At 40.0% G+C, this 15,113-nt stretch overlaps 1 protein-coding gene across 2 annotated transcripts in view; it reads right to left on the minus strand.

Annotated features, from left to right (window-relative positions):
- LOC134542827 (uncharacterized) overlaps nucleotides 1–15,113 on the minus strand; it is a 99,999-nt gene that overhangs the window by 72,951 nt on the left and 11,935 nt on the right. Inside the window, exon 3 of one of the 2 annotated variants that reach the window (XM_063387389.1) lies at nucleotides 12,904–13,963. The exons of the other annotated variant lie outside the window; for it this stretch is intronic. Within the exon in view, the coding sequence (XP_063243459.1) occupies nucleotides 13,598–13,963 (366 nt within the window). The 3' untranslated portion in view covers nucleotides 12,904–13,597. Of the gene's footprint in view, nucleotides 1–12,903; nucleotides 13,964–15,113 lie in introns of those variants that run through there. 2 annotated transcript variants of the gene reach the window in all.

Here is a 15,113-nt window from a genome sequence, read left to right on the forward strand (position 1 = left end):
TCTGAGAGACTTCTCCTTATCGCCTGAAGTCTTCAGAACGCTTATCTTCAGTTACGCAATTCTGCAGCAGAAGTGTGTTGCAAGAATAAAATAGCAGAACATATTTAGAAAACCTATTAGCGATAACAACATCTAGAGAGAAAGATGTCTTATTTAACAGTTCTTGGACGTCACTGTTCTAAAGTTGAATATTTACACAAGGAATATAGAAAAAAAAAACACATAAATAACGATTTTGAAGTTGATTATGTAGACAATTTATTTTTAAAGTTTTAATTTAATTTTTTTTATATTTTGAGCTTAAAATATATTTGAAAAACTGTACAAGTAAGAAGTTATATAATTGTTACAAATGGGAAATGTAGGTTTCGAATGATTGCTCAAATGGTTTTTGTTAAGTATATTTGTCCAGTAATGTTTACACAAGTCTTCGTCACTCTCTTACCTAACCACACACTTACGACCATATGCAGAGACCTCCCTTTATATTTTAGGCTCCTTTAAATGGCTAAGGTAGCCTAAATTACACCGCAGGAACCTTCCTTCAACCTCACTTCATAAAGGCGACCGAAATTTCAAGTAAAAGAAGCTGTCAGACTTTAGGCCTTAATCTCTGATTGATAACCAGACTCGAAGTCTGTCCAAACGGGAGCTTTAACACGACGACGCTGATGCTGAACTGGAAAATGACTCGCTTGATGGCCATATTCTGCGCGCCGTGGTCTCCAGACACGCTCGCCACCTGCCCACTCGTGCAGTCTCCCTCTCCAGCCGAACAGTCCTGTCTTCGCCGCGGGACGGCAGTAGCAGGGATGTTAGACGTACCAACTTGTTGGTACACATACCATTTTTCAGGGTCTTGTACCATGTACCAAGTAGAAATTGTGCTGGTATGCAGAACATGGACCATGCGCGATGCGCCATGCATTAACAATTAACATTAGGCGTGGACGAATAATTCGAATAGTTGCGTTTTAATAATTCCATCTGTATACTATTAATAAAACGGCATTTTAGAGAAATTTTTAAGTGGTAATTTAATTGAAAGTATTCATACTAGGTGCTAACGTTTTTATGGCCATCTTATAATTTCAGATGCTAGTTCTCTAGAAATTCATCACAGCGCCATGGATAGAGTAAGTAAAGGGAGAGGCGCCACTCCCATAGTAATGATCGTTTGTTTAAATTTGTAAACAAAACCCTTGCGATCATACCATTTCTTTGCAACTTGACAGCGAAAAAATTACAGCCAGATACAACCTGAGAAAGGTTTAGCGCGCGATAGTTGGCACATTTGTAGTTGCCATATTTTATATTTTTTCGATAAAGGCTACTGATATTGTAAAATTGATTTATGTTAGTCCTTATAATAGGACGTTAAAATATTTCCACAATAGAAAAAAAAATTCCGCAAAAGAAAAAAACTTTGGTTCAAGCTCAAGGTGGATTCAAACCGGCGACCGATAGATTTGAAACACCACGCCTTAATCCCACGACCACCAGTTAATGTTACACAAAGTTCTACAAGTGTAGATACTTATTTAATATTTTTCTGCACTAGTAAAGTTCAAATTATACAGCCAGATTGAAACTGATGATTGTTAAGTAATTAATTTTATTTCTGTTTATTATATTTATTTTCCATTCCATTATTTATTTTTAATTTTCAAATTCAAAAACAGTAGCAGGTAATATGGAGAACGACAGGCCAACGTGTTCTAATTTTCGTTTTCGGCAATATGCCACACAGCATCTAGTTTTCAGTGACATTTTAAAAATATGTACTTTTACTTTCAAATCCCATTATTACCACGAGACAATACAATATAATATGTAATTATAACAACTGGATATGTAATAAACTAATTAGATCAAAACTTGTAATCTTTTTTTTTTCCGATGTTGGTGAAACATGGTATGATCCAATTTTTAAGGATTCAGTTTGTCCTATCTACTGTCACCCCCCTGCGCCATGCCGAAGATCTTACACTGACAAAGATCGTGTGGATTTTGTTTCATAGATTATATATATAATGATATTTATATAAACTGCTTTAATACGATAAATACTATGGAAACATAAAAGGTTACAAAATTGTCAACTAATAAAGTATGTATGTAAGATCTTGGAGTGTACCAGTTTTTTTTTATTTTTTATTTTTTTAGATACCAGCTTTTAGTGACATATGTGCCAGGTTCGTTGAGCCACTGTCTAACATCCCTGGGCAGTAGCCGCCAGTACTGCACGCGGGTGTCGTCGGCACCCAGAGCCGCCGCGCTCCCTCACACACGAGTTGAACGTAAAAAAAAAATAGTTATCTGTAAAGTCGGTTTACGGACGATAGTTTAACGTGACAACGTCATAACAAAACATTGATGAAATGATTGCATACTTTTATGAATAAAATTGAATCATTTTTATTGAATTATCACCATTTTGTATGGATACAAAGAAGGAGTGAAATGAAATCTACAATTTAATTGATAAATTTACTTTTATTTGCACTCATTAATTCAAATATGTTTATTACTTTAACGAACAGATTATTTTAACTATAACTTTTATACATGTTTGCTATTTAACTTCTTCCAATATGTGTTATTCTGTTAAGGATAGGACGATGATAAAAGTAGGAAACGAATGGGAGTGTTTCAAGTATAATGTGCCTCGAAAAAGTCAAATCGATGGTTGTTCCAATCGAGTGGAAGAGAGATAGTTGCGGCGCAAGCGTACAATGAGCTTAACGGGACACAGCGTAACGGGAAAATGTGCGTAACGGGACAATGAGTCGTCCTTTTTCGTGCGTGCAGCCGGCGGTCATCGATTTATTAGACGTTGTCACGTCAAAAAATTTCATTTCCCTCTAAATTAAATTAAATTTAACTCGGGCCATTTGTAGTCACCAAGCTTCGCAGCGAATTTTCGAAGTCAGTTATTTCACAATTCCCGTCAATACTTATTATTTACAGGAGGTTTGGGGGCCGCATTCAGCGGCCTGGGACTCCTCGCGGGCCTCGGGGTTCGATGCCAAATTCGGGTGCTCGGCCCCTGGGTCCACCACTGGCGATTGTGACAGCCCTGTTAGTCAGCAGTGGCTGCTTGGGGTCGCTTCACTAAGCGATTGATGTGAGCGCGCGGGGCTGGCTGGGCGGAACATCCTCGTAGGTTTCTGATCGTGCTGTGAGCCAAGGTTCCTTTATCCGAGCCCTGGAAGACGCCAGAGACTCACGTCCGAGGTCTTGTTTTCGTGGCTATAGCGTGTTTCATGCTTTGATTGCAGTACAGTGTAAAAATGGCGAACACTGTTGCCTGATTAAAAATCTTATTTTGTGTACAGTAGTATAGCTTGGCCGGTCCGGAAACAGGCCTCAGGCGGTAGTGCTTGGTGCCGGCTCCGCCATCTTGGATTTGTGACGTCACGACGGCAAAAATTCCTCAAAATTCCTCAAAAATGACTCAAAATTTCCCGTTTTAAGAAAAAATTTCCCGTTTTCGAGGGAAAAATTCCCGTTTCGAGGGAAAATTTCCCGATTTAGTCCTTAAAAATCCCAACGGCTAGAAATGTCCTGATAGAGGCTTAAGCATCCTTAACTCAAGCCTCAGTTAAGCCTCTATCAGGATGCGACCTTGACCTTTGACCTTGACCCCGACGGCAATCTTGGATCCACCATCTTGGATGACGTCATTTCGTTTTCTCGAACATTCCGGCATTGTGTTATCGGCCATTTTGAATTATGACGTCACCGTTGCAATTTACGTTACGGCCGCCATCTTTAAATTTATTATCCGATTTTAATAAAAAAAAATTTAAAAATTATAAAAAAAATTAAATAATAAAATTTTTAATAAAATATTTAAAAAACAAACATTTACAACACGGAGCTCGGAGTCCTCGGTTCAAACCCGACGAGTGCAAAAAAAAAAAATGGCGACCGATCCTTCCCCCGAGGTGGCTGCAGGCATACTGACTCCCTCCACTTTTTTTTCCAAAGCATATATATATCGTCAGGTAGTATGACATCATGTCCGCCATCTTGTCTTCATCCACTGGAGACCACCATCTTGTTTTCGTCTACTAGAGTGTGCCGATATCATGTAGTATAATTATCTGGTCACCACACCTTTGACCTTGACCTTGAACTTTGACCTTGACCTTGAAATTTGACCTTGACCTTGAACTTTGACCTTGAGCTTGAAATTTGACCTTGACCTTGAAATTTGACCTTGACCTTGAACTTTGACCTTGACCTTGAACTTTGACCTTGACCTTGAAATTTGACCTTGACCTTGAAATTTGACCTTGGCCTTGAACTTTGACCTTGACCTTGAACTTTGACCTTGACCTTGAAATTTGACCTTGAACTCGAAATTTGACCTTGACCTTGAACTTTGACCTTGACCTTGAAATTTGACCTTGAACTTGAAATTTGACCTTGACCTAGAAATTTGACTTTGACCTTGAAATTTTACTTTGTCCTTGAAATTTGACTTTGTCCTTGATGTCCATCACGGATCCATCATTTTATGTTCAGTACATGATACCAGGAGCGACCACCTGCTGGAGTACACCATCTTGTGCGTGTACTCGTATTACCATCATGCTAGTTTTATTCTAACATGCTACAGTGCAGTAATCATTTATTATTACTGAGGTACCCACCATCTTGAAATTTGACCGCCATCTTGAAATCATGTAATTATTTAGCTAGAAATGCGGGGAAAAATTCCAATAGTCTCCGAAAAAATCATTTATTAATTTACAAATCGAATCGATGGATCCCTGTCCACGGTTCGATTCTTGACCAGAGACAGTTGTAACTAATTATTAAATAAATGTTAGGTTCTGTTTTCCATTACCTTTCGCGGAGTTTATTAATCATTCACTCTACGAAAATCAACTCAAGTCAATATACCGGACCAACGAATTAAATCAGTGCCGATTAGCCTATTATGAAAGTCTAATTTTTCAATAATCTGAATAACATATAAGCCGTTCATATACAAAGCCACACATATAGATCAATTGCCTTCAGTCCATGAGACCGAGTCATGTCATTATCAGACGTATAGGCTAGTCATTTCAGGACCACATGACCTTCGTAATCCATCGTGACATTTTTATACATTCTAAAGGACCAAGTAACCTTGTAAAATATTTTAGTAACACCAAGAGGTGATAAACTAGTAAATATTCAATCACTACATTTTGTACTACGCGCAATCAACAAAAGAGGAAGCACCGACAACGAAAAGACAGCACCACCAACGAAAAGACAGCTCATTTGGAAGCACCGACAACGAAAAGGCAGCACATTTGGAAGCACCGACAACGAAAAGGCAGCACATTTGGAAGCACCGACAACGAAAAGGCAGCACATTTGGAAGCACCGACAACGAAAAGGCAGCACATTTGAAAGCACCGACAACGTAAAGGCAGCACATTTGGAAGCACCGACAACGTAAAGGCAGCACATTTGGAAGCACCGACAACGAAAAGGCAGCACATTTGGAAGCACCGACAACGTAAAGGCAGCACATTTGGAAGCGCCGACAACGTAAAGGCAGCACATTTGGAAGCACCGACTACGAAAAGGCAGCACATTTGGAAGCACCGACTACGAAAAGGCAGCACATTTGGAAGCACCGTCATCAATAAAGGCAGCACATTTGGAAGCACCGACAACGAAAAGGCAGCACATTTGGAAGCACCGACAACGAAAAGGCAGCACATTTGGAAGCACCGACAACGAAAAGGCAGCACATTTGGAAGCACCGACAACGAAAAGGTAGCACATTTGGAAGCACCGACTACGAAAAGGCAGCACATTTGGAAGCACCGACAACGAAAAGGAAGCACATTTGGAAGCACCGACAACGAAAAGGCAGCACATTTGGAAGCACCGACAACGAAAAGGCAGCACATTTGGAAGCACCGACAACGAAAAGGCAGCACATTTGGAAGCACCGACAACGAAAAGGCAGCACATTTGGAAGCACCGACAACGAAAAGGCAGCACATTTGGAAGCACCGACAACGAAAAGGCAGCACATTTGGAAGCACCGACAACGAAAAGGCAGCACATTTGGAAGCACCGACAACGAAAAGGCAGCACATTTGGAAGCACCGACAACGAAAAGGCAGCACATTTGGAAGCACCGAAAACGAAAAGGCAGCACATTTGGAAGCACCGAAAACGAAAAGGCAGCACATTTGGAAGCACCGACACCGAAAAGGCAGCACATTTGGAAGCACCGTCATCGAAAAGGCAGCACATTTGGAAGCACCGTCATCGAAAAGGCAGCACATTTGGAAGCACCGACAACGAAAAGGCAGCACATTTGGAAGCACCGACAACGAAAAGGCAGCACATTTGGAAGCACCGACAACGAAAAGGCAGCACATTTGGAAGCACCGACTACGAAAAGGCAGCACATTTGGAAGCACCGTCATCAATAAAGGCAGCACATTTGGAAGCACCGACAACGAAAAGGCAGCACATTTGGAAGCACTGACAACGTAAAGGCAGCACATTTGGAAGCACCGACAACGAAAAGGCAGCACATTTGGAAGCACCGACAACGAAAAGGCAGCACATTTGGAAGCACCGACAACGAAAAGGCAGCACATTTGGAAGCACCGACAACGAAAAGGCAGCACATTTGGAAGCACCGACAACGAAAAGGCAGCACATTGGAAGCACCGACAACGAAAAGGCAGCACATTTGGAAGCACCGCCAACGAAAAGGCAGCACATTTTGGATGCATCATCGAATAAGGAAGCACATTTGGAAGCTCCATTAACTTAAAAAGGCAAAAAGGAAGCACAAGTTACGAGATCTAAGTCTTAGTAAGAAATCATAATACAAGAAATAAAAACATTAAATTCTTATAATTTAAATTATTTATTTTATTGCTTTACATTATACAAATGCAAGTAAAACAAGTCAATATTGTATGTAGCCAGCATTCCTCAGTTCCTTGAGTATGAAGGATATTTCTTTGATGCACGAATAGTTTCCTGCACAAAGCGAACCATGTAGAAGTCTTAGCCGGTCAACCAATATGTTTGGATCTTTCCATGATGTGTAATCATTCTCTTCTAACACCATCTTCCTTGCACCTTTATAATAAATATTATGATCTCTGGTGTCTTCCGTTTTACCACCAACCTCAGAGTAACTTTCATGTTTGAGACCTAGATCATCACAAGCTTGATCAGATTTATTTAATATATCACGTCGTTTCCATCGTTTCGGTCTCAGGACACCGCCACATTCTTCGATCTTGGCAGCTTTAGGTGCTTCATCATAGTCTATGTCTTTGTCAATAGCCTCAGAGTCACTGTAACAATCACCGTAGAAGGAATCGTCTTCACCTAATTTACCGTAATAATTCAATGTTGATGATGTTGAAGTGTCTTCATCGTCTTCGTGCTTCCTTTTTAGGAGTCCATCATTTTTACAAAGTAGGAAAGATCTACTTGAATTCGGCTGGAATATATTCTCACTTTTCACGTTAAGGATTCTTCCATTGTCTTCATTCTTCCGTAAATCATCAACCTTCTTCAATTTAAGTTCTTTGTCGAGATCGGAAGAGCCAAGAAAATTATTGTCGTAATGCAGATCACTCTTCCTTAGGCTAGTAGATTCATCGTTGTCCTCTAGCTTGTACGCAGGCTTGGCGCTACAAGTTCTGCCATGTCTTTTTAGGCTCTCTCTCCGCGTAAACGACTTGCTACATCGAACACAACTTATCATATTGCGCAGTGGATTTTTAACACAGTCATTCTTCTCGTGTTGTCTTTTATTCTTTCTCAAGATAAACTCTTTACTGCAAAACTTACACCTATGTTCTTTCGATACAGCGTCAGATCCCAAATCGGAATTCATATTAGTTACTGAATCTAATTTAAAACACTCAATTGGTATCTGGCATTAGTCTCAGTAACGTAATGTGCTGCCTTTTCGTTGTCGGTGCTTCCAAATGTGCTGCCTTTTCGTTGTCGGTGCTTCCAAATGTGCTGCCTTTTCGTTGTCGGTGCTTCCAAATGTGCTGCCTTTTCGTTGTCGGTGCTTCCAAATGTGCTGCCTTTACGTTGTCGGTGCTTCCAAATGTGCTGCCTTTTCGTTGTCGGTGCTTCCAAATGTGCTGCCTTTATTGATGACGGTGCTTCCAAATGTGCTGCCTTTTCGTAGTCGGTGCTTCCAAATGTGCTACCTTTTCGTTGTCGGTGCTTCCAAATGTGCTGCCTTTTCGTTGTCGGTGCTTCCAATGTGCTGCCTTTTCGTTGTCGGTGCTTCCAAATGTGCTGCCTTTTCGATGACGGTGCTTCCAAATGTGCTGCCTTTTCGTTTTCGGTGCTTCCAAATGTGCTGCCTTTTCGTTTTCGGTGCTTCCAAATGTGCTGCCTTTTCGTTGTCGGTGCTTCCAAATGTGCTGCCTTTTCGTTGTCGGTGCTTCCAAATGTGCTGCCTTTTCGTTGTCGGTGCTTCCAAATGTGCTGCCTTTTCGTTGTCGGTGCTTCCAAATGTGCTGCGTTTTCGTTGTCGGTGCTTCCAAATGTGCTGCCTTTTCGTTGTCGGTGCTTCCAAATGTGCTGCCTTTTCGTAGTCGGTGCTTCCAAATGTGCTGCCTTTTCGTTGTCGGTGCTTCCAAATGTGCTGCCTTTTCGTTGTCGGTGCTTCCAAATGTGCTGCCTTTTCGTTGTCGGTGCTTCCAAATGTGCTGCCTTTTCGTTGTCGGTGCTTCCAAATGTGCTGCCTTTTCGTTGTCGGTGCTTCCAAATGTGCTTCCTTTTCGTAGTCGGTGCTTTCAAATGTGCTGCCTTTTCGTTGTCGGTGCTTCCAAATGTGCTGCCTTTTCGTTGTCGGTGCTTCCAAATGTGCTGCCTTTTCGTTGTCGGTGCTTCCAAATGTGCTGCCTTTTCGTAGTCGGTGCTTCCAAATGTGCTGCCTTTTCGTAGTCGGTGCTTCCAAATGTGCTGCCTTTTCGTTGTCGGTGCTTCCAAATGTGCTGCCTTTACGTTGTCGGCGCTTCCAAATGTGCTGCCTTTACGTTGTCGGTGCTTCCAAATGTGCTGCCTTTTCGTTGTCGGTGCTTCCAAATGTGCTGCCTTTTCGTTGTCGGTGCTTCCAAATGTGCTGCCTTTACGTTGTCGGTGCTTTCAAATGTGCTGCCTTTTCGTTGTCGGTGCTTCCAAATGTGCTGCCTTTTCGTTGTCGGTGCTTCCAAATGTGCTGCCTTTTCGTTGTCGGTGCTTCCAAATGTGCTGCCTTTTCGTTGTCGGTGCTTCCAAATGAGCTGTCTTTTCGTTGGTGGTGCTTCCAAATGTGCTGCCTTTTCGTTGTCGGTGCTTCCAAATGTGCTGCCTTTACGTTGTCGGTGCTTTCAAATGTGCTGCCTTTTCGTTGTCGGTGCTTCCAAATGTGCTGCCTTTTCGTTGTCGGTGCTTCCAAATGTGCTGCCTTTTCGTTGTCGGTGCTTCCAAATGTGCTGCCTTTTCGTTGTCGGTGCTTCCAAATGAGCTGTCTTTTCGTTGGTGGTGCTGTATTTTCGTTGTCGGTGCTTCCTTTTTTGTTGATTGCGCGTAGTACAAAATGTAGTGATTGAATATTTACTAGTTTATCACCTCTTGGTGTTACTAAAATATTTTACAAGGTTACTTGGTCCTTTAGAATGTATAAAAATGTCACGATGGATTACGAAGGTCATGTGGTCCTGAAATGACTAGCCTATACGTCTGATAATGACATGACTCGGACTCATGGACTGAAGGCAATTGATCTATATGTGTGGCTTTGTACATGAACGGCTTATATGTTATTCAGATTATTGAAAAATTAGACTTTCATAATAGGCTAATCGGCACTGATTTAATTCGTTGGTCCGGTATATTGACTTGAGTTGATTTTCGTAGAGTGAATGATTAATAAACTCCGCGAAAGGTAATGGAAAACAGAACCTAACATTTATTTAATAATTAGTTACAACTGTCTCTGGTCAAGAATCGAACCGTGGACAGGGATCCATCGATTCGATTTGTAAATTAATAAATGATTTTTTCGGAGACTATTGGAATTTTTCCCCGCATTTCTAGCTAAATAATTACATGATTTCAAGATGGCGGTCAAATTTCAAGATGGTGGGTACCTCAGTAATAATAAATGATTACTGCACTGTAGCATGTTAGAATAAAACTAGCATGATGGTAATACGAGTACACGCACAAGATGGTGTACTCCAGCAGGTGGTCGCTCCTGGTATCATGTACTGAACATAAAATGATGGATCCGTGATGGACATCAAGGACAAAGTCAAATTTCAAGGACAAAGTAAAATTTCAAGGTCAAAGTCAAATTTCTAGGTCAAGGTCAAATTTCAAGTTCAAGGTCAAATTTCAAGGTCAAGGTCAAAGTTCAAGGTCAAGGTCAAATTTCGAGTTCAAGGTCAAGGTCAAAGTTCAAGGTCAAGGTCAAAGTTCAAGGCCAAGGTCAAATTTCAAGGTCAAGGTCAAAGTTCAAGGTCAAGGTCAAATTTCAAGGTCAAGGTCAAAGTTCAAGGTCAAGGTCAAAGGTGTGGTGACCAGATAATTATAATACATGATATCGGCACACTCTAGCAGACGAAAACAAGATGGTGGTCTCCAGTGGATGAAGACAAGATGGCGGACATGATGTCATACTACCTGACGATATATATATGCTTTGAAAAAAAAGTGGAGGGAGTCAGTATGCCTGCAGCCACCTCGGGGGAAGGATCGGTCGCCATTTTTATTTTTTTGCACTCGTCGGGTTTGAACCGAGGACTCCGAGCTCCGTGTTGTAAATGTTTGTTTTTTAAATATTTTATTAAAAATTTTATTATTTAATTTTTTTTATAATTTTTAAATTTTTTTTTCATTAAAATCGGATAATAAATTTAAAGATGGCGGCCGTAACGTAAATTGCAACGGTGACGTCATAATTCAAAATGGCCGATAACACAATGCCGGAATGTTCGAGAAAACGAAATGACATCATCCAAGATGGTGGATCCAAGATGGCCGTCGGGGTCAAGGTCAAAGGTCAAGGTCACATCCTGATAGAGGCTTAACTGAGGCTTGAGTTAAGGATGCTTAAGCCTCTATCAGGACATTTCTAGCCGTTGGGATTTTTAAGGACTAAATCGGGAAATTTTCCCTCGAAACGGGAATTTTTCCCTCGAAAACGGGAAATTTTTTCTTAAAACGGGAAATTTTGAGTCATTTTTGAGGAATTTTGAGGAATTTTTGCCGTCGTGACGTCACAAATCCAAGATGGCGGAGCCGGCACCAAGCACCACCGCCTGAGGCCTGTTTCCGGACCGGCCAAGCTATACTACTGTGTACCATCGTTAATCACAATAAGTTTTAATAATATATTATTTAATTATAATATTTCTTGATTTTTTTTCTAAGAACCTAAAATAGTGTGTACCTACGGTGTCATTGCAATTGTAGTAATTCTGACAGAAAAAAAATTAAATGCTAAATTACAGTTATCATTTTACAGGAGAAATTATTTGAAACTGTCAGTCACTATTGATAACAAGGCATTCAATGAAAGTATGTGTAATGCTGGACAAAAAAGGGTAAACTTCATTTAAATTAAAATATTAACAAAATGTTAACAAAAACGGTTGAAACCAAGATGGCATCCTTCGTTGAGATCTACTCAGATATATATATAATATAAATTATCAAATGATGCTCTTGATTAAATTCACCAGGAATATGTATTTCCACAATCGTCATTCCAAAAAGATAACTTACAAAATACAAATATTCCGATAAATTAAACAAATTTTCATTACATTGCAAAGTTGTGTGTGAAACGTTTGCGCTCAATGGCGTGCATCTGGCAACGGAGCACGCCGAAACGAGGACAGCGCTAATGGCAGATCGGAAAGAGAAAGTATTTAAATGCCTATTTAAATGCACACACTGCAAACTAACAATGAAATGCGCTGTAGATACACACGCGGCGGCGGGAGTTACCGCCGAGGATACAGTATCACGGAGACCGCCGACGTCTGGCGGCGCGCCGCAAAGGAAACCCTAGTCGCTAAGGCAAGCACCTGAAACGACGCGTCTCTCTCATGCCGAGAAGACTGGCAGTCTCTGGCAATTTGTTCTCGTAACCATATTACATAGATGAACCTCCACATTGCTGTACACTGTTTACACCGCACTGTCGAAAATGGCATGTTCCCAGAGTTGTGTGCTGTTGCCATGCCGCCCGGAGACCGCTACAGGAGCAGTGTGACCTAGGGACATTCCTCGTGTGGCGGTGTTGGCCACGCAGTATCGAATTGGACCGCAGCTTCTGTCCCGTTCCGAACATTAAGTCTGCTTTCCAAATGACGTTTATTTGTTTAGTTGACTCGGACTTCTGAGCAATGAGCCGTAACTTGAAAAAAAAATCATAACATAGCATTTTTTAAAAATTAATTAATCTAATAAATGTTTCATACGAAGAATAAAATGTTCATTCATCTATAGTCATTTTGTAAACCATAATTATATGCAATCAGAGGCAGAGTAGCTATTAGGAGGGATATTGGGGAAAGTAAAAGGAAATGAAAATGCTCAAGGAACACAGGGAAGGAATTTTGTGAACTGGAAAATACTGAAAAAGATAATACATTGAAAAAAAAAGCATTATAACGTATTCAACTAGGAACACGCGTTTCAATAATTATGATGGACGACATAAAAATTTCATCCTAAATGGATGAGTTATAGAAATTCGTCAAACTATTAAAAAAAAGTGATGGTTTAGGAAAGAAATAGCAAAGTATAAACATATACTTAACTGATGCGCCATGTGGAAGAAGTTTGAAATCACTCCCAGCATCCTATGAACGACAGAATATACGACAAAGATAGACACAGATCACCTCTATTTATTAGTGCTGAATAAACTTATGTAATTAAATACTTTTTCACAAATATTTTTTAATATAGTTGAGTTTAAACTATACAGTAACATATTAAACATGTGATAAAATTTACACATTTAGGTTTGGATTAATTAGGAATATTTTGAAAAAATAAACTTATACCAAGAGAAATCGATCTCAACATTTACCATTAACGTATATTACCCTAGCTATAGGGCTCGAAGTATTGATCTCTACATGTAGAACTTGACATTTCGTCATTTATATTTTAGACTTCATGACATTAATTTTTATTAATGTTTAAGTTAAATTCAAAGTAAACCCTTTGAAATATTCAGAAACATTTGCAGGACATTAAAATTAATAAAACATTTGGTGTAAATAATTAATAAGTTTAAAATATAATTTTCAAAATTTATATGACAACCGAATAATATATTACACTTTAACATGTAAGTCTTGACCCAATTTATATCGGTATCCACAAGACTTCCTTGATATGTTGAAAACGAGATATCGCTCGAAATGTCCATCTCGACGTATATCGGTTTCAAGCTGTAGCCTTTAACTGGCTGAATCACCCTTTGGAATAATATGAACTGTTCAAAAAACCTAGCATGTCGTGGTTGATTTTGACATATTGACTTGACTCACAACCCTAGCCCCAAGGTGGCTGTTCATCCTATCCTCTTGGCCATGAGTATGGCACACTTGCTGGTTATTCCCGGGAACACCTCTTTGCCGTCCACCTTGTAGTCCTTGTAGTCGATGCGCGCCAACTCCTCGAAGCCCTCCCTGGTGGCCAGCACCTGCGACTCTATGGCGGTGAATGCAGTCACCGTCAGCTTCACCCCCACTGCCCGGCCCACGTCGAACCTGGCCTTCAGAAGCTCCTTGCCCAGCCCTTGGCCTTGGAACTCCTTGGCCACCGACAGTCCCATAGCCGTGATGTACTCCTCCACTCCGTACTTCTCGAAAGGGTCTGCCAGGGAGTCCAAGTAGTCCAGAAGATTTATGATCTTCTTAATGACAGCCCCTTGATGCTGTGGGAAAGTAAAACATCATCCATTGATCCATTCAAGTCATTACCGGCGGTTGTTAGTTATAGTCACCTATGGATCAAGATATTCTGTATTCTTATTCCTGGCAGACAATGCCTGGTTTTAAACTTAATATATTACTTAGTGATAATCAAACACCTGTTGTCTTTATCATTCAATGTGTCTCAAATTTTTAAGTATTTGAAAGAAGTATGTGCCAGCGGTACCCATTTACTGTCACGTGATAAGCATCACATGATGTCTGTTCACGACCACTGACAACCATATGAGGTTGTTTACAAAATCCGTTAACAGAACAAATTTGGCACATCGGTAGGTACAACTTACGGGAAGTGTAATATTTGAGACAAGTTGTACACGACACAGAATATAACACTTGTTCCTTAAAACCACAAACCTCACTGAACGTGGACAAACCTGAGGAATCAGAAAATCACAAAATCGATTTTTGGAACTTGAATTCACGAAAAACTATAGAGCAGTTTTTTCAACTGTTTTCAGGCATAACGTTTTTCTATCATTTTCTTTTCAAAATTTGATTCTTTAAAGCAGAGCATATGTAATTTAATGGATTGCTCGAAGTTAATAGTGACTGACAGTTACGAATAGCTTACACTGTGAAGTCATTATCTTTTAGTATTTAATTCACTTCAGGGAATGACTACAGTATTACGGTATTGTTAATATGTATACACTATGCCATGGTCTTTGTGAACCTCTTTATGTGTTATCTGAGCTTTTAATTTTCAAAATTGAGCCTTATAAAATTGCTATGTGCTATATATTATTAAGGGACTTTGTTTAATGTAGATTAAATATATATAATTTATGCCGAATAATGAATTTATCAAAATTATGAAAAACAAGGGAAAATAATATTTGTATCATATAATTAAAATATGCTGTATTTTTCACGGTGTTATCGAGTCAGAAACATTAATAACGAAATATCAATGTCAACATGTCGAGATTTGTATATCGAAGTCGATGCGTCGGCACCTACATCTATGGTTGGATATTTCAATGTTGATGTTTCGAACCTGCCATGTTAGAGGCCATGGGGGTGGTGACGGCTGGATTTTCTTTATTTCGTTTGGAACGTAGCAAAATACATAGATAAATAATTTTTTAA

The sequence above is a fragment of the Bacillus rossius genome, assembly GCF_032445375.1.
Source record: "Bacillus rossius redtenbacheri isolate Brsri chromosome 9 unlocalized genomic scaffold, Brsri_v3 Brsri_v3_scf9_2, whole genome shotgun sequence".
NCBI lineage: Eukaryota > Metazoa > Arthropoda > Insecta > Phasmatodea > Bacillidae > Bacillus > Bacillus rossius.